General features: G+C 41.9%; 4 protein-coding genes across 8 annotated transcripts in view; 1 reads left to right on the top strand and 3 right to left on the bottom strand.

Annotated features, from left to right (window-relative positions):
- CC2D1B (coiled-coil and C2 domain containing 1B) overlaps window positions 1-275 on the bottom strand; it is a 28,775-nt gene extending 28,500 nt beyond the window's left edge. The window contains exon 1 of the mRNA XM_064665227.1: window positions 208-275. The gene's annotated coding sequence lies outside the window, so the exon portion shown is untranslated. The remainder of the gene's footprint in view (window positions 1-207) is intronic.
- A 471-nt stretch (window positions 276-746) lies between these two features.
- On the bottom strand, window positions 747-16,226 carry ORC1 (origin recognition complex subunit 1). 3 transcript variants are annotated; one of them, XM_064665224.1, is made up of 18 exons: window positions 16,142-16,226; window positions 15,223-15,327; window positions 14,699-14,826; window positions 13,341-13,510; window positions 12,778-13,138; window positions 11,846-12,143; window positions 10,935-11,039; window positions 10,394-10,583; window positions 9,419-9,525; window positions 8,681-8,782; window positions 8,064-8,235; window positions 5,775-5,882; window positions 4,886-5,035; window positions 3,575-3,694; window positions 3,263-3,352; window positions 1,972-2,138; window positions 1,666-1,753; window positions 747-1,121 (listed from the first exon to the last, which is right to left on the bottom strand). In XM_064665224.1, the coding sequence occupies exons 2-18, from the start codon at window positions 15,309-15,311 to the stop codon at window positions 927-929; spliced, it is 2,640 nt and encodes an 879-aa protein (XP_064521294.1). In that variant the 5' UTR covers window positions 15,312-15,327; window positions 16,142-16,226; the 3' UTR covers window positions 747-926. The 3 variants fall into 3 exon arrangements, with proteins under 3 accessions (XP_064521294.1, XP_064521295.1, XP_064521296.1); XM_064665225.1 differs by lacking the exon at window positions 3,263-3,352; XM_064665226.1 differs by lacking the exons at window positions 747-1,121; window positions 1,666-1,753 and having other exon boundaries at window positions 2,034-2,138; window positions 3,263-3,356.
- Window positions 16,227-16,245: 19 nt separating this feature from the next.
- Window positions 16,246-20,289, top strand: PRPF38A (pre-mRNA processing factor 38A). Its single transcript, XM_064665228.1, has 10 exons — window positions 16,246-16,526; window positions 16,604-16,763; window positions 17,273-17,394; window positions 17,594-17,679; window positions 17,828-17,938; window positions 18,489-18,601; window positions 19,119-19,145; window positions 19,224-19,321; window positions 19,664-19,712; window positions 19,956-20,289. Exons 1-10 carry the CDS (start codon window positions 16,397-16,399, stop codon window positions 19,996-19,998), a joined length of 939 nt encoding a protein of 312 aa, XP_064521298.1. The 5' UTR covers window positions 16,246-16,396; the 3' UTR covers window positions 19,999-20,289.
- Window positions 20,290-20,783: 494 nt separating this feature from the next.
- TUT4 (terminal uridylyl transferase 4) overlaps window positions 20,784-27,681 on the bottom strand; it is a 44,424-nt gene continuing 37,526 nt past the window's right edge. For 2 of the 3 annotated variants that reach the window (XM_064665220.1, XM_064665221.1), the window contains exons 28-30: window positions 25,210-25,732; window positions 22,794-22,967; window positions 20,784-21,780 (exon numbers count right to left, since the gene is read on the bottom strand). In XM_064665220.1, the coding sequence (XP_064521290.1) occupies window positions 21,689-21,780; window positions 22,794-22,967; window positions 25,210-25,732 (789 nt within the window). In that variant the 3' untranslated portion in view covers window positions 20,784-21,688. The remainder of the gene's footprint in view (window positions 21,781-22,793; window positions 22,968-25,209; window positions 25,733-27,681) is intronic. The other variant, XM_064665222.1, reaches the window with a different exon arrangement.

Below are 27,681 nucleotides of genomic sequence, written 5' to 3'. Positions count from 1 at the left end.
GCGGATCGCGCTCCCCAGGGCGCGGGGAGCCCGGCCCGGCCGCACCCCGCGCTCCGCCCGGCCCGGGCGGGCAGCACGCCGGGACCCCCGGCCCCAGCGGGGTGGGCTGGGAGCGCTCCCGGCCCGGCGCAGGGAGGGGCCGGCGGGGCGATGGGCTGGGGAAAGGACGGCGGAGGGGCCGCACGGGGACAGCCGGGCCCGGCTCACCTCGGCTCCGCTCCCGCCCGGCGCGGCCCCGGCGGCTCCGCGGCTGCGCCGAGGGGCGGGACCGGCTGAGGGCGGGCGGGCTCAGGCGGCTGTTCCCGAGCCTGGCGGCTGCTCCGTGTCCCAACTATCCGCATCGCCAACCTGCGCTACCCGAGGGGACGCCTTTGAGGAAATCCTTGATATTAATCAATAAAAAGAGCTGGTTACCTGAACGACACGTTTCTTGCGGTATTTTTACGTTCTTGCCAGCAAAACAGTCTCCTCCATTCAACCATTCAGCCCGGAGGGGAGAGTGGAAGTTCCCCTCAATTATGTCAAGTAATGAAATTTTAAGGACATTTTAACAATGTCAAGTATAAAAGTCACCGAGGAAAAGCTACAGAAACCACCAAGACAACGCAAGTCTTGACAAAGAAAGGGGATTCAGGCAATCCATTTCAAGAAACCCATTTCAAGCTCATACACCTCAGGTGAAAGGGGACCCAGTTACCAGCACATAAAAATATTTTTAAAAACAAAGGAGGTTGGAGCATTTAAAATGCTTTAAAATTAATGCTTTATTATTAAAAGGAGCGCTTTATAACATCAAACATTTTGGCAAAGCATTTTAATAAAAATACATTTAGCTATTTCCATTTTATGGACAGTTAAAAAAAAAATAAAAATAGGCAATATCTAAAACCTTTACACACAGTAAAAGGGATAAAATCTCTTTTGCCCTATTCCTCCCTGAGTGCATACATGACATCGTCCTGGCTGAGGTTCAGTCGCACCCGCATGTGAAGGTATTTATTGCTGGCCTCCAACAGCAGGAGCCTGGAGGCACCGAGTCTGGAGCAAATGGCCATCATTTCTGACACAGTGGGCCTCTGCATCCCTTCAATCCTGCACAGAGCCATGTGCTGGTGGTACACCTGTGAAAAAAGAGAAAAGGACACAGGTCATGTTTACATCCTGCTGCAACCGAGTACACCCAGGTGATAAAGAGGAGATTCCTTCCCTCCACATCCATGGCAGGGGAGCAAAAACTGGCTCCAGCCTGTTCACATGAAATGCACACACTGCTGTTCCTTGACAAAGTCCTAACAGTTTGTGCTGGAAGTAACAATTCCAAGCTATGGTTTCCTTTTTAATACCGCCAAAAATCAGAACATATAGCAACATACCTTTTCCGCTATTTTTTAATTAGATCATTTATCTGTTACTGCCTCTTCTCCCCTGGACTGTGCAGACTGAAGCTTTTTGAGCAGTAAAAACCCCAGGTGGTAGCATTAAATTAGGCTCTACACCTGGCCTGGGCAGCCATGCCCCAAATTACCTTGCCATCATATTGTCTTCCATCAAATTTTAGGAATAAAACCCCAAGTATTTAAATATTTACACTTTTGCCTGATAATTTTGACAGCGCCCCTCTCTTTTTAAGAGAAAAAATAAGAATACTCTGAAGCACGAACATACCTGTTGAACTGTTGCCTCTTCAACTCCTGCCCTGCGAAACTCTGCTAAAATTGCTTTCAAAAAGATTTGCTCGTGCAATGAGGCATTCCTGAATGGAAAAACCAAACAGACAAAAATCAGCTTGTGAAGTTTAGAACTTGAGAAACATCAGGAAGGGAAACTGCTTGGTAACTACATATTTAAATGCAGGTGGTTTTTCTACCCCAGTTTATTTCAGCCATTTTATTCCAGCCTGCAACTCTGGCACCACAAGAGATGTTTTTGAAAAAATAGCGCAGTGAAAGAGACAAAAAGCAAGAATTGTACCTGATTGCATTTATATATGGTGATGAGAACATTTCATCTATGGCCTCAGTGACATGGGCCATCCCGACTATCTCAGGGCTTCTCTTTGGCTCGGCAAACTCGCAGATCTCTGTGGCCCTCCTGCAGATATCGAGGCAGCGCCGGGCATCACCCGACAGCGCCGCGACCTGGAAGGACACGGGACAGCTTTGGAGCAAAACTTCCCTCAAGTTCACACAAGAGTTCAGCAAGAATCAGTAGACAAACAAAACCCAGCCACCCTGAGCGCCCAACAGGAGAGCAGTTGTCACTCTGAGCTGCGTTACTACAATCCCAGATTCTAAACAACCATCTTATTGACCAAAACCAACAGCCTCATCTGGGCATCACACCCCCACCCTGATCTGGGCATCACAAATTCAAGGCTAAACTTTTTTTCTCAAACTACAGAAGTCAGAAGTTAAAGGAAAAAAAAAATTAAAGGTGAGAAATTCACTTCAACACCAAAAGTTTTCAGAGATACCAATTTAATTACCAATAAAGATCCTTACCACAATCCAGGTTCATGCCTGGGGGCATAACACCAAAACCTTCCCCAGTTTTTCCACATTCATTATAATATTAAGAGTACACTAATAATTTTAGTAGGTCTCAAAGAAATATCTGGGATAGTGAATTTTACATTTACGAGTGCCTGAAAATATTTAGGTGTCTGAAATTTCTGAAACTAAATACTTTCTTCCACTCGTGCTTTATAATTTTAATAAAGCTATGAACATTCACTAGATATACTATTGGCCTAGTTTTCACAGTAGATGCTGGTAACAAACAGCCCTAGAACTCAGCTAGAGCCAAGAATGAGAAATCCTTTAGAAAATCTAATTGCAAGTTACATTCCTAGATTTTCTGAAGAAAAATCATACCAGAAAAACACTGCAATTATTCAGTCTATATCATTGCTATTATTCCTACAAAAAGGTGGTTCCTTCCTAAAAAAATGTATTTACTTCTGACACGTTTATTATTAGGGTTTTTTATCCTACCATGATGTTGGATGTTCTGACAATTTTAATAGATTAATTTAATATATAGTTGCTGACATACCACATTAACAATGCCCACATCTCAATTTGAGAAGCTACTGATCCCCAATGCATTATTTATTTTTTTTGTACAACTGAGTATTAAGACTTGCAAACAGAACAGGTATTATCTATTATGAAAGGCATTAAGAATCTTGAGAGGGAAGATTAACGTGGATATTTCCACTGCCACTGGCATACTATTTTTTCAAGAAGATCCAATGACTCACATTATGCCAAACACTGGAGAAACCTGACATCTTATCACTATGCATTATCACGACTCTTGCTGTCATGCCTCCAGCTCTTGGAATGTACTGCTGCCTTCACAAAGTGGGTGGGAAAAACAAGGACACTGCTTTAGCAATGTTTTCTGAGAAAGTACCCTGAATAATGTATGATCTGCTACTTGTGCCCCACTTGTCTCCCATATAGGAAACAACCACAGAACCAAGCTCAACTAATGTTACAAAACTCTCTCCTCTGCCCTCCCACTCTTTACCAAGAGCAAAATGAAGAACTTGTATTTGCTCTGTGCTCACCTTTCTGGAAACCAGCTGAATTGCATCTTCTTCAAATGCCTTCACATCCTTCAGTCTGGATGAAATAATGTGCTGTAACTGTTTGTATGTGTAGGGCTGGAAGGCCATTCTGGTGAGGCCCTAAAGTAAAGGACACAACACAGGGAGAAGCGTTTGCAGTGCTGGAAAACTCCCAACTGCTCAAGCATGGCCTGTATGGTTAAGTCTTACTTTCTCTGGTAAGAGCAATCAGTTTTTCACATCCTTTCCCTCCAAGTGATGTGCTTTAATCAATCATACTTGTGAAATGAATGTGCAAATCCACAAAACTGTGACTCAGTGAGGACCACTGGCTGGACATCCCTACTGAAAGGCCCGAGGAGCAAGTGCAGCTGCTGTTAGAATTCAAATTTCTCTTATAAAACTTTTAAACAAATCACAGCCCCCCAGTACAAAACTATTTTGATTACAACTCTTTACACTTTATTTTTTAATACTGCAGCAGCAGCAGCTGTGAAAAAATATTCATCTCTCCTTTAGCAAGTCTGTCTAAGTGTATACAGTCTCACTATTGACTTCATATTAGCAATTCTTCAGCCAAGAATTAAAAATCCTCTTATGGCTCAAGCTAATAAGAACTGCTCTCAGATGAGGACAAATCTGTGTTTCAGATGGTGCACTGCCTTTCATATTCTGCAAGAGGCGTTGTATTTCTTATGCAAAATTCTCCTCCCTTGTGACTCTGTGGACTCAGCTGATCTGAAGTGGGTTTAGCAATTCACACTCCGGGGAGCTATTTTGGAGTCACAGAAGGATGGAGGCACAGAGCACTGTTTTTGCAAATCGCTCCTCAGAACAGTGATGAAGAAATGACCCAGGAAAACATATTCAACACAGGTGTAGAGTGCACCCAACTTTCTGTCCAACAGGATCCAACAAGATCCACCAGCAGATGACGGCAAACAGAGAAGTAACTAGGTGCGTGGAATTAAAGGGGAAAGATCCAGGGAAACCAGAGCTCTAGAGTAAGCAGCTTAACCAAGAAGCACAGAATTTGATTATCCAGATCTTTATATATTTAAAAAGACATCAGTATTAATTCATTCTTACACAGTGTACTTTCAGAGCATAACATCTCATTAAGCAAGGCTCCTAAACTTACTTTGCCAAGATTTACGTGTTCATTATCAGCCCTCTGAAGAGGGAATTATAAAGCCATTGTTCACCCTCTGATATAACCAATCCTACCTTTGTCCTGGATTACTTTTGATTGCATCCAGTATTTAACCTGTTCTCATTTTAGGGCATAGGAACAGAACTGCTGGGACATACCAGCCTGCTGGCGACTCTGTTCATCATGATCCTCTCTGGCAGGTCCATGGTGTTGGCAATGGCCAGGATGATTAACTTGGAGTGCTTTTGGGTGGGCCAGTCAAACAAGTTGTACATCACGTTCTGTTTGCGGGTCCACAGCAGATCAAGCTGCAGAGACACAACAAGAACAATCAGACTGGAAAGGAATGGCTTTTATTTACAACACCTGATGGGGAGGGGAGGTTGAGAGAACTAACTCTGCCACTTCTCATATGATCCTGAACAAGCTGCCTCTGTTGTGCTTCCTTTCTCCTTTTACTAGTAGGGCTGCATTTTCTGAATTAGGGCTCTAATCTCTTTAGGAAAAGCACAGTCCTACAGATGCTTCAATAGCATTAACCACAGCAGAATGATTAAACAGCTGGAGTTTTTAAACACTGCTGTGACACTAATACTACATCTGACAAGATTCAAAAGACCCTGCATGTGAGAACCTGAATTAGCTTACAGCATAAATAAGAGTGCATTTGATTATTATTTGAGGCATTTCAAAACTGGATATGACTGATCACTGTAGAGTTTTCTCACTGGAAAATCAGCAGCTTCCAGACACAATACAGTAGAATTCTGTGGTATTTAGAACTACTACATAACTACTCATTCCATGTCTTGAACCGAAACAAAACATAAAACTGATGTGAAATCCAAGGCAGAGAACAATATGGCAAAAGGATACTTAGCCTTTTTAGGAAACTGAATTTCACTGGGTAAGAGGAACTTGTGTGTTCTCTCTCCTAAGTCTGTTCCTTTGAGATATGATACACTCAAAACAGTCTTTTTTCCATCCTCCAAAAACTCCTTTCTTACGATATTTCAAGGGAAGAAAACACAGGATTTTTTGTCTCACCTCATCCACTATGAGCACTGTGGTTTTCCTCTTGGGCCCAGGTGTATTGAACAGTTTTGCCAACAGTACTGCAGCATGGGTTGCTGTCACCTTCTGACCTGTCAGTAACTGGACAAGGATCAAACAGTGTTGCAGGTTAATCACACCAACATTTATTTCCTATTCAGTCTTACCTTTCTCTAACAATCAACACCAAACATCTGGAATTTTTTTTCCACTGGGGAGTAAAAAACAGAAAAAGTGGCTCATAAGACACTCAGGTCTACCAGGAACTGTCCATGAAGGAGAACAGAAAGAAAACAATACATAGCTAAAAAGAAACACCATTGGAATTTTCTGGAATTTGTCTTCAAATCATTAAGAAATCCTGAACCCAGCCTCAAAGAACTCCAAACCCAGCATATCTCAAGGGTGTCTCTGAACACACACACCTACTGAAAACCTAAGTCAGCTGACAAGAATTGCCTGACTTCAGTAATCTTGAACTCCCATTAAATTACTCATGAATCATCAGCAGGATCTAGAACTAAACTTATTCCACTCTAAGCTAAAAAAAACCCTTCAATACCTTCTGCAACAATCTATGTGCAGAACAGATGAGCTGACCTCTTCCCTTGCAGGTCCAAAGATATCCAGAAATTAAAGCATGACATTTCAAAATTACACTATATATGCTGAATCAATTATTCATCAGAGTTCAGAGTCTCCATAAAGCAAAATGGAGATTGCATTTGAAAATTGTATTTCTTTTCTAGAATCCTGTATCAACTGACCTGAGATTTCATAATTATTAAACAGGTCAGAGCATGACAATAATGTATAATCTATACTTGAATGATGTTTCCAATTCAATCAGGATGGTCTGAATCTGTCATACAAAGCAGTTGGATCCCAGAGAATCCTGATCTACAGCTCTGGAACTCTGTATCCAATACACCAAAAAGAGTTCTGTTTGTTGTGGTGGAACTACACACCATCTTTAACCTTATCTCTATCATCTGTCAAGGGCTTCCTGTGCCTGTACCTTCTCTCTACAATTCCATCTGACAGTGAGGCAACTGCAGGAGGGAACACTCCAGGATTTGTTTTAGTCATGCAAAGAAACATCAGCAAACTGGAGCTCAAGACTGACCTGCAGCAAGAGATGAAGCAAAAGCAGCAGCAGCCTGGCTCTTGGCCAGGGTACTTGGATAAGAGCTGAGGCAAAGGCACAGGATAAATAAGTGGTTCATATGACTATGGGCTCCCCTGAGGGATATTTAACTGGGCTTGCTCAGAGTTCAGGACCCGTGGGGGGCAACAGCTTTCACTTCCAAATGCCTATTCCTTATTAATTTTAAAATCTTATGCTGAATGAGATAGGAACAAAGAATGTTAAAATACATTAACACTACTATGACATAAGGTAATTGTCAGGAAGCCTTTCACTGTGCTGAAGAAACACAGTGACCTGGCCTCAATAAATCCCTCCGCAAGACACTGTCTATGCTGGTTTGAGGAAAGGATGCAAATATGGTAATTTAACTCCCAACTATGAGAAGAAGGATATTAGAACACTGTATGCCACTACCTGCTCAGAAAGATGTCAAACTTAAATAAATGGAGCAGAAGTTTATATGAAAATGGAATAGATGCTGCAGGAAATGATTTCATTTCCAGGTCACTTGCTTTAAGTTAGCCTAGACTTACAGAGCTCTTGAGCAGTTACTGTCTAATGCCTATTGGGTGATCTTAATCCAGGCCTCAGAAGGTTAATTCACACCCATGTAACATAAGCACAGCCAGTAGTCCCAGGTGAACACTGCAGACTAGTTTGTTTATGGATATCAGAAACACACTTTTGTAAACAGACAGTCCTTCTGTAGCTGAATTGCCATTATGACAGACCAATTAACCATAAGGACCCCCTTAGTAATTATTCTACTGCTACACTGACTTTCAGAGTTGTCATCTTAGTGGCTGTTTAAGCACACATGTGAAGAAAAAATTACCAAATGGGAAAATTTATAAAAAGAAGCTGGTTTAGATTTTTCTTAAACCTGACTGGATGTAATAAAGCAGGCTACTTCCCAGCCACTACCCTTATGCAGCAGAAAGCAAAACAGTTCAAGAAGTTGGCCAAGGCTTTAAGTCAATTATTTTCTAACCTGCTCTAAGATAAAAACAGTCTCTCAGAGGGACTTGGAAGTATTGATAAGTGCTTCAATACTGGAACACATCGAGGATCTAATGGTAAGGCATAAAATCTCTTCTTTCAAACCAGAGAGCCCCTGACAAGGCTTTGCTCACCTCTAGGATCTGCACATAAGCTTGGTGAGGGTCTGTCAGCTTCATGCCGTTGATCTCCACCAACTGGAAGGGTGGCAGTTCATCATTTTCTGCAGCTTGCTGAAGGCAGCGAATCACTTCATGAACAGTTGCAGTTTTACCTGTTCCAGGCACTCCAGAAATGTACATGCACCTACAGCAGGAGAACAGCAGCCTGAGCAAAATGGTAACACTCTTGTGATGAATGAGCTGGAATTTCTGGCCTCTGACATGAGTCTTGAGTACTCCTCTGTCACTTCAGGCAATTCTCTATATTTCAGCAAACTAGAACATGTAACACACTGGAGGATCATGAGGATTTTTATTATTCCTGAAGTAATTAACGATTTAAAATACTTTATAAATGTAATTTGCCTCTTTTAAAAAAAATAAATGGTTCCCCAGACATATAAAATCGACTAATTATATTTTGGTCTTTAATTGTGCAATAAAGAAGCCCATATTATTTCTGTTTCTTCTTAAGGAAGAAAAATACCAGGAAAATTCAATTAGGAACTTTAAACAATGATAACTTGTAGTGTGTATTGTCTGACTGCTTTTATGCCATAGGTAGGTTGGTTACAGTCTCCCAAACTCACCCTCCTGTACCATCAATGAGTTTGCTTTCCACAAAGTTATAGATATCCTGGAATTCTTCCTCACGGCAAGGCAGAGATTCTGGGACAGCAGAAACATGCAGCCTTTTGATTAAAAAAGAAAAAGAAAATTAAAATGGCAGTTCCACCTGAAGGGCCCACTGACATAACAAACAGCCAGATGTGGAGTTTTTCAAATCTCTTTTACATTCTCAAGTCTGAACATCAATGTCAGGTATCTCAAAAGAAACAGCCTGGTCTCTCTATGTGCTTTTAATTTATGCAGCAATAAGGATCTAGCTGTTTTAACTCACAAACTATTTGTGAGTCAGTGCAGAGGTAGGATAAAACAGGGCAGACTGCTTATAGAAAACTGAGTTTAAAACCTAGTTTTAGAGACATGGTCAATCCCTAATGCCTTTTTTTCCCCTCCAATGTCAAGATCTACAGTGATACCTGTAAAGCTTTTTTGGACACAAAGAAGAGATATAGTGTACCTTTACAATCTAAAGCTGATAAGACAGGTTAAAATCATCTGAGATTGTAAAAGTAGTACTGTAAACACAACTAGTATTTGTAAATCTAATATTGTGTTGTAAATTAATAAGGGCTCCTCTCATATCATGCATTTTTACCAATCTTATTCAATATGGTAAAGATGACATCCCCTACCTCAGCATAGCTACCGCTGTGCATACCTAACACAAATAAAGATTATTTCCTCCCCTGAGCACAAGTTACCTTAATCTGGCTTCTTCCAGTACACTGGCAGGTTTCTGTGCTGCATGGCTACGCCTGGGAATTTCAGGAGTGGCATTCCGGGGAGTCTTGGGTGTTCCTGGTAAAGGCTGTAAAGGAGAATTACAGCCTCAAACAGATTTCCTACATGCAGCAATTTCTGTGGGAGACTAATGATTCATACAAGTTTCCCAAACATTACTTATGCACAAACTACCCTGGGATGCCAGAGCACAAGATGGACAGAGAAACAGCCTTTACAAAGGGAATTGCCAAACATGCCTTATGGCGTTTTCTTCCTAAGAGAAAAAGGAAACTCGAAAGAGGGTGGTGACAAAGCAACTACACCTTTTAACTGTCTGAAGAATTTTCAAGTTGTTAATGCTTTTCTGAAGCACTGTGTTACAAAGTGATCTGGTTCTTAAGAGAGAGCAAGCAAATAGAAACTGATCTATCTGAACTCCACTGTTCAGACAAAAGCCATACAGTATCTTAATTATTCTTCTTTGCTGTGCTTGCAACCTAGTTACACTAGGTTTTCTGTGTTAGACATTCATTTTCATTAGACACAGAGTAAAAATGAGCCATTGACACTAATCAGTATTCAGCACCTGGCTAAGGTGCTGAATACAGCCTTAATGAGCCAGGCCTAAGATTTCTGTAGCCTGGGATCCCATCTCCATCAGTAGCCAGGACACTATGAGAAACTGCTGATCATGCTCTTTGGTGAGGCCATGATGCTGCAGAGCATCCAAGCCAATATTTTCCCTGTTTACCCAGTTTTTTAATCAACATTGTCACAACATGCAAGTGGTTTATACACTTGCATAACCTACTTATATCAGAGATTAAATTAATCCAGATAATGCTTCATTAAAAGCTAAGGGGTTCAGAAACTCAACTGTGGTACACAGCCATCAAGCATTCAATTAACTGGCTCAGAAATAATAAAAATAGCTCTTTCAGATGGAACCTTACAGTTTTCTTTGGGGTCTTTGCAGGAGTGTGAACTGAAGACTTGCTAGAAGATTTTGGGGTGCTGAATATTCTGCTTGATTTAGTTTTCTTTTCTGGTGTACAGGGCACATCCTCCTCCTCCTCCTCTTCCTCGCTACTTGAAGAGTAAGAACTGTCAGAGCTGGACAGATCATCTTCCTGGTTCAACACGCTGTAATAAACAGAAAATAAAAAAATACATACAAATCTAAACACTACAAAGCATCACTGGTACCTTTTCAGCTTTTTCTGCAGTTCTCATAATCAGCAAACCAACGTGTTTTTCACTTGAGCTGCTAATTTTCCATGGCTATTTAACAGTTTGGAGGTTTAGAGGAAGTCAGTTTTCTGAAGGACACCATGAGTCAGCTTTATGCTTCTGAAGATAAGACAGTATTTACTCACGCTGCAATTAAGCTGCACTCCTAGAACCATTTGCATTTCAATGTTACACCAGACAAGCTCTCAAGGCTTCAAGCCATCAACAGCCATCTGAACAAGGTATCATGGATGCAAAGCTTACCTGATGTGCTGTGCAATGAGAGCACTTGTTCTCTGTGCACATGTTCTGCGAGAGCGAGGGGTCAGCGCAGGGCTCTGAGTGCCCGGTTTCTGATGTCCAACTAGACTAGAAAGAAAGAACACAAAGCTGTTTGTATTTCTTTGCATCACACTTGTAAAGACACACAGAAGGCCTTTCAAACTTCAGGCTCAATTGTTATGGCTGCCAATCCAGCATGAATTCTTATCTGTCATTTACAGATTGGCTATGGCATGGACACTGGCAGCACAATTTCCCCCCTCTTGCACTGTCTCTTCAATATGTCTTTGCCAAGAAAAAACCCCCACCTACAAAATATTTGCTATACTTGGCAAATATAGCACTGCCAAACTGAAGGGACAGGGGCTCAAAACAGTTGTGGTTTTATTTGGTTTAGAGGTGGGGGTTTTGCCTATTCTTTTTTAAGAGAAAGAGAAGACAAAAACTATTTCCTTTGGGCCTCTCTTTGATCTGCCCTTATGAATATATTTTTCTCCTTGCGTTTTGATATTCCTTGGTTGTCTTCTTGGGTGCTTCTCCTCCCTACTACTGAAATATTTTACTGTTAGTACAAAACTTTCCTACTAGTTCAAAGGACACGATGAGATGAATTCCAGATGCTTTAATTATTTGTTGATAGTTCTTGGAGATTTTTTTTTGATCTGTAAATACAGCTGAAACGCCATTACCTTATCAATGAAAGGTAAACATTTTTATGCTCTATTGTAACAGACAAAAAAAGAAGTGCTAATTCCATTGTCACATCAGCATCTTTACTCTTGGAAAGGAGGAAAATTACTTATCTCTGGAAGTCTTTCATAAATGTATTTTAAAAGAACTACACGCAAATGGAAATCCCATAGACAAATAATGATATAAGGGCCCTCACTTACGATATGATGTCATCTTCCACGTGAAGGTTCTTGGCTTTCTCACTGAAGTCTTTGGCCTTGGGGTAGGGGGACAATCGAATTGTGTCACTGAACCTCTGACAGGGCTCTGCAGTGTCAGATACTGACTTGGATTTATCATTGCTGCAAGGCATCTTTGGCGGTGAGCCTAAAACATCACTGGTGAAAGTCACTTTTCTTTTAGTAGCTGCTGATTCTAATGGTGCTATGGCATCATGGTCATCATCCAAAAGGTCCAAAACTTCACTTCCCAGGAGCCTGCCTTTAGATCTTGTGGGACCTAGAAATCAAGAGCAAAATGAACTTCTGTCAGGCTTTATTATGGCTGGTTTGGTTAACTTTCAGAAGACGTGGTACAACTGGCTGTTATTTGAAGGAGATGGGCATTTCACTCCAGGAACAAGGAACTGAATCAGTAGAAGGCATGCACTTCCTATAAAAAATTACTAAATAGAAGACAGACACATTTGTTGTTTTCTAACTCACCTCCATCACTTACAACTTTACTGAGGTTCCATGTTGAAAATACTGCATGTTACATAGGATCAAATGTGCTCATTCAACCAGCCCAATGGAAACATTTTAGTGCACCATTAGGCAGAAGATTAAAGAAAGGGGGACGTTCTGAGACCAAGTTGGGCACTTCAGTCAACAAGCACTTTAATTTAGAATTATCAGTTACAAATAAAACATTTGCAACAGCAGTTGGACACACGCAGTAAAGTTGCCCAAAATAACAGACAAGACAAACAACTGATGTGCCCAAAAGGCTTGGGCTGATCCCAAAGACCGAACAAGGCAGCTAAAAATACTGATGTTGAATGTTACCACTGTTTAAACCACTTAAAATGGAGAGGCACAGAACATGCTACATTCAGAACTACCAAATGGAGGGAATATTGCCATATACATACTGCTTAACTCCAGCTTCTTCCTTGCTGTTGGGGTTTTGATGTCATTGGCCGCTCTCTGTGATTGCCTCTCCTTAGCAAGGGAGGACTTGGAAACAGAATGTTTTGACTCAGCATTTTTTGGTTTTGTGGCACTCTGAACAACACTCTCTGTCTCTTTTTTCAGGGGTGTAAGGATGTCTGAAGGAATAAATGGTTCTGACGAGTCCGGGGTGCTGCCTTTTTTCTTCTTGGCTTTCAGCTTAGAGAACGTGTCTGGGGACAAAGCCTTAAAGCATTTCCCATCCCAAGACTGTTTTACGTAGAAAGTTTGTTCCTTGTTTAATGTAATAGGTAGTTCCTCCCCTGGATGTAGTGGTATTACCTGCAAAAACAGAAAATACCAATGCACACACACATTAACATTCAGCTATTTTCTATTCACAGATCTTATTGTAACTCGTGCAATCCTTCGTTATATAAAGCAACACCTTCAACCTACATTTACACCAGCATAAGTTTATTGCACTACAGGACTGTTCCTGTTTCTCTCTTCCCTCTCTGTGCAGAGGGGTTGCAGTACGTACCATGATGCTTTTAATGATGGTCTGTGCATCTATATCAGTGTCATAGCCAAGAACTTGGTCAAAAAACACTTCTTGGGAAGAAATCTCTCTTTTAAGCAGCTTCCTTTTATTCTGAGGTATCTCTCCAATATGACAGAACCACTGCACAACTGCACGTTTGTGCTGAGCACCTGGAACAACGAGAAGAAGTCAGTGAATGTGAAGAATTTTATTGTCAATAGTTAGGGCTAGACCTTAATGCCTTCAGCCAAAATGCCATCAAGCATAGAAATCCTCCCTGGTGAGAAAGCATCTGGTAAGAGATTGCAATTCCCATTTTCTAAGCTAAATCAATGTTTGAGTTGAGACTTTTAAGGACCAAGACAACACTTATGTAGGGTCTCAACCACAAAATACCTGGAGACCAGCTCCAGACCACCAGTTCACTATCACAAATGAAGAGGTTCCTTATTTGCATAGATGTGATCTCCTCAAACCCCAGTAATTAAAAACAGTGCCATAAAAGGAGAACTGAGACATTTCAGAATGTTATTTGTAGTGCCATTGTACTTTTAGAGGCCAGACACATTTTTTTCACTGCCTAACGAACCAGTACCTTGTCAAAGATACATAACAAAAGAAAAATCTTGTTTTCAAGGAAGTTCCATGTGTTTTGTTCTAGAATGAAAAGAATCTTCAGTTACGTTACAATAAATATGTTAGTAAATAAATAAGCTGGGGTGATATGTATTATGTTTTAAAAAAGGTAAAGAAAATCAGAAAACCTCTAAGTATTATTATGATGGCACAAAAAGAACAAAAGCTGTTCAAAGAAATCAGAAATAGCCAATGGGGAGCTCCCCATTCAGACTCAGACATAGTCTTTGTATCAATCACCTCCCATGATGTATCTCTTCATATCTAGGAATAAACAAGTAGTTCTAGAAGGGACAGAAGCAACAAACCCCATTTGCTCAGCCCTGTACTTTTTTGTTAAATTGCCTGATGTCTAATAAGAGGCAACTTTCAGGGCTGCAATGCTCTTGCTCCATTTGAATTCTCCAATCTCTAAATAAAGCGTGAACTCACACTGTCTTCCTCCAGGACCATTTCTTTTAAATTAAGCAACTAAACAAAAAGACTGTAAAAATATAATGTCCTTAAACTCTGCATTTATGTATCAAATTTAGCCAAAATTAGCCATCGGTGCCAAATATTTGGGAAGTATGTGAATACAGATGCAACAATTACCAAAGCTTAATTTTCCTAATAAATTAGGTCAGTGATACAGTGTTAATGCTAACTACCTCCCCATGAAAAGGTCACTTTAAAACATTTTAAGATTTCTCAGATAGAAAGTAAATTGTTATTTCTCTTACCATCTTCATATAAATCCAGGAGCTGTGCTACATAAGGCCGATCTGCATTCACCCCTTCTACTAGAATAAAGTCCCCAAGCTGTATACACGTTTCTGTTCTGCTGCTTTCTGAGGTAATAATGATCCCCCTAGAAAGGGATAGACAGGCAGATTAACAGAATTTCATACTCTTCCTAATTCACACATCATTAAACCTGATGGCCTGTCAACTTTACAGCTAGTTATAACCTTTCTTGAAAAGCTTACAATTTAGTTCCCTGATTAGCTTTCACACATATTTCAACTAGACAGCTAACACTTGTTCACAGATTTAGTTAAATGCTTTCGTTTATACATTATACAATTCATAATTCAAGAGCTTTGTAACAATGTTTTTGTTATGTATGTATAGTGTCACAACAAAATGCTCAAAACCTTACTCATATTCTCACTGTCTGCCACTTTAACCTAAACGACGTCCGAAATGTAAGAAAACATTCATTGATTAAGTTTCCCTGAGCAAGACAGAAATAAATGTTATTTACCTGTACTGAGTAGTCCTCAGCTTTCTGTCTGAGCTCATGGGTTTCCCATACCAGGAGTAGATAAGTTTGCTTTGCTGCCGGGTGTTCATGATTCCCAAGGAAAAGCTGAAATAAATAAGCAAAGACTTTTTAAAAAATTGTTATTTAAAAGCAAAAGAAGGCAAGATGGAAAGATACGTAGAAATGCCACAAACTCTTTCGGTGTGTAGGAAGAACGTGGTGGTTCGATCAGAGAAGACCACCTTCCCCAAAGCCTCCAAACACCTCTCCCCGAGGGAGAAGGAAAAAAGGAAGATATTTAGCAGTGAATTTTTACTCAGCTCCTAATCAATTCCCCCGCCGCCATGGCGGGGCGGGCTGCGCCCTCCGGAGGCCGAACCTCGCTTGTTTTCCACACCTCACTGCGATCGGGTTGGTTCGGTTTGTTTAATTCCTGTTTTCTAAGCAAGAATTTTCCTTGGAAGCTCAGGGCAAAGCCCTCGGTGCCGATCCCCCCCCGCCCGCCCCAGCCCGCCGGTTCGAGCGCGGGCAGCGCTGCCTCAGGGACTGTGCCCCGCTGGGGGCGGCGCATGGCGGCACAGGGGACAGTGTCCGCCGGCTCGGACACCGAGGGGCTTCGCCACCGCCACAGAGCCGCTAACCCGCCCACCGCCCGCACAGAGCCCCAGACCCGCCAGACCCCCTCGCAGAACGGGTAAGGCTGGAAGGGACCACATTCACTCATCCAGTCCCTCCCTGCTCCAGCAGGGTCATCCCAGAGCACGTTGCACAGGAGGGCGTTCAGACCCGTCTGGGATATCTCCAGCGAGAGAGACTCCCCACGTTCCCCAGGCAGCCCATCGCGGTGCGCGGTGACCCGCACGGGACACGCGTCCCCCCCCCCCCGTCCCCTCTCTGTCCCCTCACAGCCCCAACTCACCGCAGCCCTTCCACGACTCCCGCCAGCGCCGCGATGGAACTTCGCGCCACAGGCGAGGGAAGCTCCGCCCCCCGCCGCGCGTGCGCACAGAGGGCGGGCGGGGGCGCCGCCATGTTTGTGGCGGGCTGCCCGCAGGTAAGATGGCGGCCGGCGGCCGCGCCCCGGAGGCGGAAGGTGCCTGAACCCGTCAGGGGAGGGGAGTTCGGAGTTCGAGGCTGAGCTCGGGGCCGGGAGCGGGGCTGTGCAGCCGCGACCATGGCCAACCGCACGGTGAAGGACGCGCACAGCATCCACGGCACCAACCCGCAGTACTTGGTGGAGAAGATCATCCGCACGCGCATCTACGAGTCCAAGTACTGGAAGGAGGAGTGTTTCGGCCTCACGGGTATGGCGGGCGGGCCGGGGCGGGCCGAGGGGCCCGGCGGGAGCTGCTACTGACGGCCTGTCCCGTCCCTGTCGCAGCCGAGCTGGTGGTGGACAAGGCCATGGAGCTGAAGTACGTGGGGGGGGTCTATGGAGGGAACATCAAGCCCACGCCCTTCTTGTGCCTGACGCTGAAGATGCTGCAGATCCAGCCCGAGAAGGACATCATCGTGGAGTTCATAAAAAACGAGGACTTCAAGTAAGTTGTAGCACGATTTTTCCCGTTATTTTGTGCTGTTGTAATGAGTATCTATCCAAAACAGCCGGGAATACCTCAGTGCAGGGTTTAGCTTTCTTTGATAAACTTGCTCAAAACCAAGTCTTTCCCCTTGCTTTTGAAACTGCTCACCTTGTCATTTGTATCTAGAGTGGCTTGCACTCGTGGTATGTGCTTCTGCCTGAAGTATTTGCAACAAGGTACATAAAGGGAGCCACGTTAATCTAATATTTTCTTCGGTATTTCTTTCATCCTTATCAGTGATGATACACCCATACAGACATTTTATTTTTATATATATATATACACACACACACACTTGACTACACATATTTTTCATAAACTTGAACGCGTGAAGGAGGAAATCTAAATGGCTGTGTATTCTATTTAGTGTACTGATTCTCCTCAGAAACTTATGGGAAAAACTCTTCTTTTACTCAAACTGCTAACTGTGCAAAAGGCTCAGGTCCATGAGGAGGTTTCCTTTCCAGGTATGTCCGAATGCTTGGAGCGCTGTACATGAGGCTGACAGGCACTGCCATCGACTGCTACAAGTACCTGGAACCACTATACAACGACTACAGAAAAATAAAGAGTCAGAACAGAAATGGGGGTAAGAACTCCTACTTAGCTGTGGTTTCTTAGTAACTCTTTTGTTCAACTATCATGCTAGATAAAATTAAATATTCTGTTTAGCAATGTAAACTTAAACAATTGTGGCATAACCGGCCCACATGACATAAACTGTCTGGAGTGTTTCATCTTTACTCTAGCCACTAATCTTATCTCTTAAATGCTGTTTTCACCCCCAGAATTTGAGCTGATGCACGTGGATGAGTTCATTGACGAGCTGCTCCACGAGGAACGTGTGTGCGATATCATTCTGCCTCGACTGCAGGTTGGGGAAAGTAGATGGCTATGGAATTCTTAACTGCATCCGGTTCAGTAGCTGTATCAGTTACTGGCTTGTTGTATAAGCTATGGATGCCTCCTCAGGTGTTTGTTCTTACTTGGGTTATGTTGGATAAAGTTGCCATTTCTCCTAGAAACGGTATGTTCTGGAAGAAGCTGAGCAACTCGAGCCTCGTGTTAGTGCTCTGGAAGAAGACATGGATGATGTAGAATCTAGTGAGGAGGAAGAAGAGGAAGATGAAAAGGTTGGTGAACTATTTTGGAAAGGGATAGTTAAAGCTGAACCACTTTAGAACACTTTATGGTCTACAATAAATATTTGAGGGGAGGCATCAGGAGGCTGCTGGCAAGTCTTATCTCCCCCCTTAAAATATTTTCATATAAGCAGCTTGTGAGGATTTGTTAGATCCTGAAGCAGTTCTTGAATGCTCTGTGTTTGTTAAGCTTTTCTGTCTCCTGAAGTTCACAAATCTGGATCTGTTCTGTGTTAAACATATTTCAGGTAAATTGTTTTACATATATGTGTAATGGAAAGAGCTGAAGGTGATGATGAAAGTTATTATGACCATCACAGTCACTGCTGCTGTAGTTCTTCAGAATCAACAGTATGAGAAGTGGCTGTTTTAATTTCCAGTGGGCAGGTTTAGGCAGAACCACTCACATGAGATACCTGAGGAGGGGCAAGCTTGACTGCACGACTTTTGTAATTTATATTAATTGTTCAGAAATATTTACTGAGAGCTAAAAACCTTGATGAAACAAGACTTAGAGAACCTGCCCCCTCCTTGTTTGCAGCTGGAACGAATACCATCTCCCGACCACCGCCGCAGGGGATACAGAGACCTGGACAAACCCCGCAGATCTCCCGTTGTGCGGTACAGGCGCAGCCGGAGCAGGTCTCCAAGGAGGTGACGTGACTCTTCCTGAGCATTGTTTTTACCTGTTCTACTGCAGGTGGCTGGAGCACAGAGGTGAAGGTGGCAGTTGAGCCAGAACCTCTCACACATCCCAATTCCTTTAGCCACTTCCTAAAGTAAGGAGTTGCAGTGCACAGCCACACTCAACCCCTCTGCCTATTTCTCCAGTCCTTCAGTAACCCCGGAACTTGCTGGCCAACATTAGCTAAATTTGACAATACAGTGAGGATGTTAAGGAGACACAAGTGCTTTGTTTTCATGTATGCCAGAGGCTGCAGAGAAAATCCTGGTAATTTCTCTTACTGATAATAAGCCAGGAAAAACTCATCACTAACCTCCCTTGCTCACTTCATGGGCCAGTCCAGAAGCAGGTCCTTGTGCAGCAGGCCAAGCACACACTAACAGGGGTACAGGAGGCCCTGGTGCTGTTGCCAGAGGATGTGGGAAATAAAACAGCTGGTTCTGCTAACGATTTTTAGTAATTTCTGCTTTTCTCCCCCAATTGCAGGCGAAGTCGCTCTCCAAAGAGAAGAAGGTAGTGTTTTATTCTGTTATTTAATCTTAGAACGTGTGCATTTTTAGCACAGCTCTCTTACAAGCGACTCTCTTTCAGCCCATCGCCGCGCCGGGAGAGGCATCGCAGCAAAAGCCCGAGACGGCACCGGAGCAGGTCCAGGGAAAGGCGCCACAGATCCAGATCTAAATCTCCAGGTATTTCTGTCACTTGCAGGTTAACTCTGGCAAGTCTTTATCAGGAGAACATTCACTGCAAGAAAAATCTGTGTCACGGTATCAAGACATGGCATCAGTGCTTAATCTGGCTGACAAAAGTGCTGGTTACATGAAAGCACAGCTGGAGAACTCCTTTAATGCACATAAAATTGCCCTGAGCAAGTTTTCACATAACTGCCGGGAGGTTAATTTGAGTGCCTAATTAAGGCTAGGGTTGTTCTGCCATTATCTAGCACACTTGGTCACTAGGAGCAGATTGCTTTGGCAAACAAAAAAGAATTCTGGGGTCTGTGGAAGTAACTGTACCTTTTTATCTCACAGGGCATCACCGAAGTCACAGACACAGAAGTCATTCCAAATCACCTGAAAGGTAAAGGCCTGACCTATTTCTTAAGGGTATCTGTATTGCTGTAGCAGCTATTACTTGTCATTTAGTCTTGGAGACTGAAGGTGGCTTTACAGTGTTGGAGATCTAGTATTTCACTGAGTACTTTTCTCAGTGTTGTAGTCAACATATTTGACTGCAGAAAACCCCCCTTACTGCTAAGGCTCACCTTGGTCTTTCAAATGAATTACTAGTACTGTGTCAGAGAGCTTTGTTTTTCTGTTTCAGATCTAAGAAAAGTCACAAAAAGAGTCGGCGAGGGAATGAATGACAAACTAAACCCAGCACACAGTTTAAGGACCTTGAACTGCAGTCTAATGCTGTCCTATCTGCTTTATGGGACAGCTGGATCTGTACTGGCTGCTTTAGCAGCCCATTTCTTCAGTCATTCTCTTGTGCGAGTCTTGTTTTCTGTTAGGATTTTTTTATTAAAAGGAAGTTAAGGATACTTTTTATGTAGTGAGTTAGTCATCCTTGTGATGGAATTCGAGGATTTTTTAAATTGTATTCCTTGAGACCCATAAAAGCTAGTGAAGAGCAATAAAAAAAGTTTGTCTTTCAAGGCTCCTGGCTGTTTCTTTCGTAATACTGTGTTTAGATGTTCCCTGTTTGAAGCTGCTTCATTCTCAAATCAAGGTGTTGTGTTCAGTTGCCAAGGAAGTGTCTGTTCCAGTCCCAGACGCTGCAGAGCCACCAGCACTGAGCTATCTCAGAGCTCCAGCATAGGAGAGGAAGAAAGACTGTCAAAATCCAGTGAGTTTACAAAAAACTCACTCAGAACTGCTCTCCAACACGCAGCTGTCACAGGTTCCTTTGTAAAAATCACCCTGAAGTTAATCTGCTGCTTCTGCTGCCTCTCAGACAATTTAGAGGGTTCAAGTAGTACAGTGCTTAATTCTTTTGGCACAAGAAGTTCAATATATATTTAAAGACAGCAAACTGCTATGTTGAGCATAGTTTGTGGCCTCCCTGAATATGACACTGATGAATCAAGTCAGCATTGGCAAGTGCCTGTTTTTTAAATGTAAAATAATTAAGGTCTTGCTGAAATTATAATTCTCATTTTAGTACATTTAATTCTGTATTGCAGGAAATCAGTTGTTAAGCCCTTGTGTACCACATCATTATTGACAGCCTTGTTTCAGGAGGAGGGACTGACAGGTTTATCCCTGCATTTAGGGCTTAGGGATTCTCATATATTGCCAAGTGAATCCTGACAACTCAAAGAGTCCGCCCAGTGAATTTATGGAAAGTCCTCTTCAAAATTACTTCCCAGTACAGCATGAATTTTCCAGAGTATCTGCATATTATTTTGCAAAGTTAATGAATAGAAAAGCAGGTGTGCTCTTCCCTCAGGAATTTACAAGACAGGTCTACTGCTTGTATGACATGTTTTAAGATGCTCATCTTTCTAAGATCTTTAAATTTAAGCCATTTTTGTTATTCTAGTTTCTTAATTCCAGTTAAAGCAAGCATACATACAAATAGGGAAGAGGAAAAAGTTTTATGTCCTTTTTTTGCAGTTTTATTTTTCTTTTAAAAAGTTTTTTGGCACTACATAGTTCTGTAAAGAATAGAAGTGACAAATTTTTAAACACATGAAATCCCCTTCTAATTTTATTTTTTTTTTAGAACAATATATATAAAGTCTGAAGCAACCAAAGTATGAATACAGCTAATAGAAAATAAAGAACTTAATTTTAAAAATTCTCTCTCTTTACAGTTTATCAAGATAAAACAAAACACGATTCCCCTTAAAAATAGGGTAATAAAATAGATGAAATTTGTATCACTCGGTTTTGTGATACTAGTAAAAACTATAGTTCATATCTATGTACAAATGATACAGTTTAAAAACAGTCTTAAATAATCTTGTATCTAAACATGTTGCATTAAGATTTTAAATCAGAACCTGAATTTTTTCCTCCCCTCCCCCCACCCACCCACAATCCCATTGAATTTCACTTTTTCTGTTGAATGTAATTCAGATTCAAGTGTGGGTGTCCTTGAGACAGAAGCGGGAAACGCTGGTTACTCTGCATCAGTGGACCAGCTAAAAGAAAATGGATCACAGTTACTTCAGCAAATCCAACATTTAACAGTGCTTGGCTACATTCAGTGTACTAATCTAACCTAGAAATAAAGCCATTTACTAGACTGACACAAATGCTATCTGTATAACTAAACCATTTAATGGGACAATGCAGTATTACTTTAATCCTATCTCCAAAATTCCCTAAGAATTATCAATACATCATTTTGCTGCATTACATCATATATTTAAGAGAAATAACTTGAGGATTTTAGATAAATTTAGGTTTCACTTGGAAACCCTGCTACAGCCAGTAGATTAGACTTTCGAAATGGATTTGCACCAGTATCTCATTTTATACCAGGTGACCCAGCAACATGTAACTGCAAATCCTCCAAGGCAAATTTGGGCATCGTTTCTCTCGTGGTGGAGGTCTTTTTCCTAGAGCCCTTCCCAGTCCTGCCAGATGCTGAACACCTTTACCTTTAACTGGCATCAGAAAGAGCTGAGATAAAGTCACTCCTTCAGAGTACCCTGACTAACTGAACTTGATCTAACTTTGACAGCAGATGGGCTGGACTAGGTAACCTCCAGAAGCCCCTTTCAACCTCAAATTATTCTATGGTCTTGCAAGTTTCTATCTATATAAGTCATTCCACAAAGCAAGGCACAAAAGCCAAATAAAATTAATTAGGACAAATATTTCTTCGTATTTTTAACATGCTCAGGGGCCAATCATCTTAACCTCTGTTGAGGCAGAGGTGACTCTACAGTGAGATAGCAGCAAAGGAAGAAGAGGCCAGAAGTGCACCACACTGCAAACTGGCTCAGATTTCAGATTTTGATTTAACCCTTCCCTCCCACAAGGATTTCCATCCATCCCTCGAGGAAGCCGAAGCGCTGATTTGACTCTAGGATTCATTATGGTTCCAGGGAGCCTAGCAAGTGAAACATGATTCCTTGGCTTTGAAAGCCTTTGAGACAGTACAGAGACATGTTGCATGAGCTGTGGATGCACATACTAGTTCTAGTACCTTGAGGGTAGAAAGGTTTGTTCGGTGGGTAGCTGGCATTTCCCTGCTGCATGTAGTTCTGAGGCATATTGTAAGGCCACGCTCCTCGGAGGAGAGGAAAATGGGTAGGGGTCCCATGGTCCCAAGGGACAGAAGGAGGGTTCATTTTACCAAACTGTCCTTGGAAACCCTGATCTATTTTTCAATTGAAAGGGAAAAGCACATTGCAAGTTGAAATAATTAAACAGTAAGTCACAAATACAATTTACATCTTAAATAACAGTTTGCAGGGGACTTAATGGGATTAGTCTGATGTGCTACTTTTCTTTTAAATATACATCAATAAAAATTACCACCTAAATTACTTCATTATTCGCTATAATAGAATTTATTGGGGAGGAAGACAGAGGATGAATCAGTATTAAAATCAAGACCTACGATTTCATTATTCCTATGTCATTCTCATGATGAAAATACAAGGTCTGAACAATGTCACTACTGTCTGATCCCACACAAATAAATATCCACTGACATGAAAGCTGTTATCCTACTGCAAGAAATAATTCTCAGATGTACACTGGAATTTTACTAATACCTATATGCTTAAGAAACTTGCTATCTAAATCATCAGACCAACTTAAAATTGATTTTTAAAAATATTAAAATTGATTAAAATTGATTTTTAAAAATATAATTTGTGTACTTATTTCCAAAGTTTGTAAGCTATTCCATTTAAAATTCCAGTATCACTGCAACATTAAGGATGAGAAATCAAGCATCCAAGGAGGCAGGGCACACAACATGAGGTATAGCTCTGGAGTATGCATGAAAAAAAGTTGTCTGTCTGAAACTTCTAATGATCCTACTTGTGATCAGTTGTCTACTGAAAAGAAAATTTAAGTAGCTCCTTCCAAGTCAAGGTTATGTGAGCCAAGACCAAGTTTCCAAAAACTTAGTGTTCCTAAATTGTCCCAAGACAAGTAAGAAACCAAACCAAAGAGAGAGGAGACAGCTCATCTCTACTGTGCATCCACCCAGCGACCTCACCTTAGTGGCAGCTAAGCCAAAAAAGAAATAAAACTAATTAAATACAAAGAGGAGAAATACCGTGACTGGGAAGTAGTTAAAGGAGTGTGATGAGGTTGGAAATAGGTGGAAGATGAGGGATGGGGAAAAAAAATACTGTGACTGACAGCACAAGAAAACTGAAGAATGGAGAAGAAACTAGAATTTGTGGAGCTTGTCTGAAAGAAGGCAGCTACCTGGGCAAGGAGGCCTGGATTGGAAGGAGCTGCCTGAGAAAAAGTCAAAGCTGGGGTGGATGTGCAGAAGGGACAGACAAGCCTGGACAGAGAACTAAGATCAGAAATGGAGAGGGAGAGACACAGCACACTGGAGACACAGAAAACACATGGGTAGCAGTTTCTGTATCCTCTAAAATATATTCCCCACAAAGCTTTGAATAGAAAACCATGTATCTCCAGCACCTTAACATGTATTTGAAACTCACTGGTGAATTACTGCTCACCCAGCAGTGTTAACTCAGCTGAAAATCTCCTGTTGCTGTTAATCACCTTATTAGTGAGAGAAGGGCTGGGGAGGAGACTCAGAATTTCCTCCTCGTGAAGAACTGCACCACTACGTTGTATGATGGATGTGGGGCTTTTTAAACATAGGAAGAGCTACACACTCAGAATAAAATCAGGAGACCATTATCATGATCTGCAGATAACAGTTAAAATTTAGGGGCTGCCACAGTTCATGTTGCAGAGAAAACTGAATGGGCTGTAATTCTTATATACTGTTTTTTCTCAGCCTCAAACACACTTGGCTTAGCTATGAGGCGAGAGGCTGTTGCCCACTTGTTGCAGGAATATGTATTTTCAGGAATCGACATAGAGATTATGGAAGTTGAATGTGGCAGGATAAACTCTAGGAACAAAGGATGGATAAGATGATGTGATATTGTCCTAAATGCAAGGAGGCAATATTCAACTTGCACAGCTATAATCCTACCAGTCTCTAAGTTCCTGGTTGCAGTCTCGGCATTTATCTAATAAACCATGTAACAACACACTGATCCTACAGGCCTTTTCCAACCTTAACGTTTCTATGATTCTATGACACAACAAAACCATTATTTATCAGCATATTCACAGCAATGTGTTTTAGATTCAATGATTAGGACATTTCTCAGTTGAATGCAGGATTTCTCACTGTTGCACAGCCATAAGGGCAGACAGGACCAATGCTTCAAAGTCACAGTTACAGAACCTGGCTAATTTTTTTTTCCTATGAAAATGTTAAGACACTGAAGGTAAAGGTTTAGTTTCTTAAGCATCATATTTAAAAAAAAGTTGCAAGAGTTAGCTGTTTCTGTAACACTTAACACTGGTACACCAAGTGCGAGAGGTTTGATACAACAGAGAAGAGTTACCTGAATTCCCCACAGTGCCATTGTTCACCAGTGAGTTTGGAGTCACAGGATTGTGCCAGTGTCCCTCATGAGAAGTGCTGGGGATTCCCATGGGCCTGGCAGCAGGCTGTGCAAAGATGATACTGGGATCATTCAAGCTTACACTGCTCTGGTTATTTGTGGTGCTGCTGCTGCCAGATCTCATAGAAAATGGAACATTTGTAGAATGAGGAGGGTTACCCGGTGCAGAGTGAATAACAGGCCCATGAATGGGCCAAGAAGTGTTGGGAAGCTGAATTTGGTGATGGTGCATCTGAAGCAGTCCCAGGTTATGCAAGGTGGAATACTGACCTGGGGGAGATTGGGGAAAGTTAAACAAAGGCAGCTGGACCTGATGGGGTGGCTGTGCACCCTGCTGTGGCTGTGGAACATGCTTAGACTGGGATATTGATTGTGGTTGAGTCTGGTTAATGGAGGCTGGCTGAGAGGAGTTCTGGGTAAACTGCTGAGGTTGTGGAGAGTAAGATGATTGATGCGAATCAGACTGGAGGGGAAAAAAAAATGTATTTCTGATTAGTTCACTACTTATTTAACGGTGGTTTTCTTTAATAAGCACCCACTGTATTAGACTATTCATAAAAAAGGCAAAGCCCTCCCCAGCAACACCCCAAACACTGCACCCAAGTTCCTGCTGGTTTCAGTAAGTGTGCAGTTCCACTGACACTGACTTTTACCAGAAGATAATTTGATTTGTTAATGTGGCACATCCCACCATGAGAAACATCATTCTGAGCAAATATTAGCCCCAAGCTTGTCATTAGACTACTCACACATCTGTTTCTGATTTTTAATTAGTGTTTTCCCCACCCTACTTATTTACTACAACCCAGAATCTCATTAACTAATTACCTTATTTCTAAATAGAGTGGTTCTTATTACTACATACAGGTTTTTAATTCCAAAGCTCCTACTATTTTTTCCAATTTTTAAAATCTGTTAAAGAAGAAATGCAAATTCCAAAAACCCAGTTTCAACCTTCATAACCTGATGTTAGGCCATGGCTAAAGGCACAGAAATATCAATTATTACAGCCTTGGCAGAACGTTTGCAAAGCTTTTCCTTTATCAGCAAAAGAAACAGGCACGAGGCCATTTCATCTATTTGGAATTGCAACTAGGAAAGGAAGCACTTCAAGAACTGGAGTGGCTGAGAAAAGAGTTCCCCAATTTATCTGCCAATATTTAATACCAATATCTGGATTAACTAAATCTGTTTCTAAGCACTGAGACAAGATGCTGATGGCATAAGATAAGTGCCTCCAAAGAGGCAGTCAAATGACAGACAGGTACCTAAACCAGAGAGGATTACCTCAATCTCAGATCTCATTCTCCCCCCAAGATTGAGTCTTCTCTCCATCGACTATAGCACACAGCCAAGCTCCAAGTGCCTCAGCTGCTGTCAAACACCTCAAGTTAAAGGTCTCTGCAGCTTGTCCCTATCCATGACTGCTCCCCTGTCCATTTAAATTGGCAGTCACTTCTCTCCAATGACCAGAGGTCTGCAGGACTTCCCCATGCCAGAGCATTCCTTCTAGCAGCATGCTCTGTGTCTGTGCCTGGGAAAAAGCCCAGAAGGTGGGATTGTTCCCTGCTGCTATTCCAACTGTCCCTGTGTGAGTGCCTCCTATACCTTTCTATCAAAACAGGAAGAGAAGGTAGAACTGGGATTTGAAAGATGACCACTAGTTTAACAGTTTAAATGCTATAAAAATAAAGCACATGCACAGATTACAGCCTTCCCGAAAACATTAACCCACCACAAGCATGCACTGGACATAGCAGCAGCAGGACTGGAAGAGTGTTAAGCTCCAGCCTCTTGATCTGCTTCCTATTCTCTACCTCTTGCTTCACTAATATTCTGCCTTCCCATTCTCCTCAAACAACTCCTGCACAGCACATATTCATCAAGAAATCCTGGCCAAATGACAACCGTGCAACACACGGAGAGTCAATGACATTCAGGGGACACAAGAATGTGCACCAGCAGTAGATCCAATGCACATGTGCCTGCCTGTATGTGCACCCACATATCCAGCTTCAATTTCCCAAGAAGAAATACAAGGCTCCCAAAAAAATTCTCCTGTGACATGTTCAGCCCTTCACTTAAATTAGGGCTGTATCAATCCCTCCTTAGCAGCACTGGAGCCAACATTCCAATAAATGCTTGCTGATCAATTAGAGCATTCGAGATCAGCAGCCCTGATTACTGTTTGCTTACTTGCCTGCTTCATTAGCAGGCACATGTTTCTGAGACTAACAGCTTAAAACAAATGAATTTCTGCTGTATTCTGTACTCCAAAAATATTAAATGCCAGCAGCTGTATTTGCTCAAATACCCTCTGCTACCCATCTACACTTACAAGTAGGTTAAACATATTTTATGTAGTTCTACAGAGAATTGAACAAATTCTAAGATGAAACTACAAAAAATTTC

The sequence above is a fragment of the Pseudopipra pipra genome, chromosome 9 (assembly GCF_036250125.1).
Source record: "Pseudopipra pipra isolate bDixPip1 chromosome 9, bDixPip1.hap1, whole genome shotgun sequence".
Classification (NCBI taxonomy): Eukaryota; Metazoa; Chordata; class Aves; order Passeriformes; family Pipridae; genus Pseudopipra; species Pseudopipra pipra.
This window is presented reverse-complemented; position numbering and strand designations above follow the sequence as displayed.

Bases quoted from the DNA above. Each gene is read 5' to 3' on its own strand.
- ORC1 (XM_064665224.1), bottom strand. From the start codon at position 15,311: ATGAACACCCGGCAGCAAAGCAAACTTATCTACTCCTGGTATGGGAAA. The intron at 2,139-3,262 runs GTGAGTCATTGG...GTGTCCTTCCAG, and splicing joins TCTCCAGTGTTTGGCATAAT to GTCGCGGCGCTGTCGGGTGA. The intron at 1,754-1,971 runs GTACAATTCTTG...TTTTCCATTCAG, and splicing joins CCATATATAAATGCAATCAG to GAATGCCTCATTGCACGAGC.
- PRPF38A (XM_064665228.1), top strand. From the start codon at position 16,397: ATGGCCAACCGCACGGTGAAGGACGCGCACAGCATCCACGGCACCAAC. The intron at 19,322-19,663 runs GTATTTCTGTCA...TTTATCTCACAG, and splicing joins ATCCAGATCTAAATCTCCAG to GGCATCACCGAAGTCACAGA. The intron at 19,713-19,955 runs GTAAAGGCCTGA...TTTCTGTTTCAG, and splicing joins CATTCCAAATCACCTGAAAG to ATCTAAGAAAAGTCACAAAA.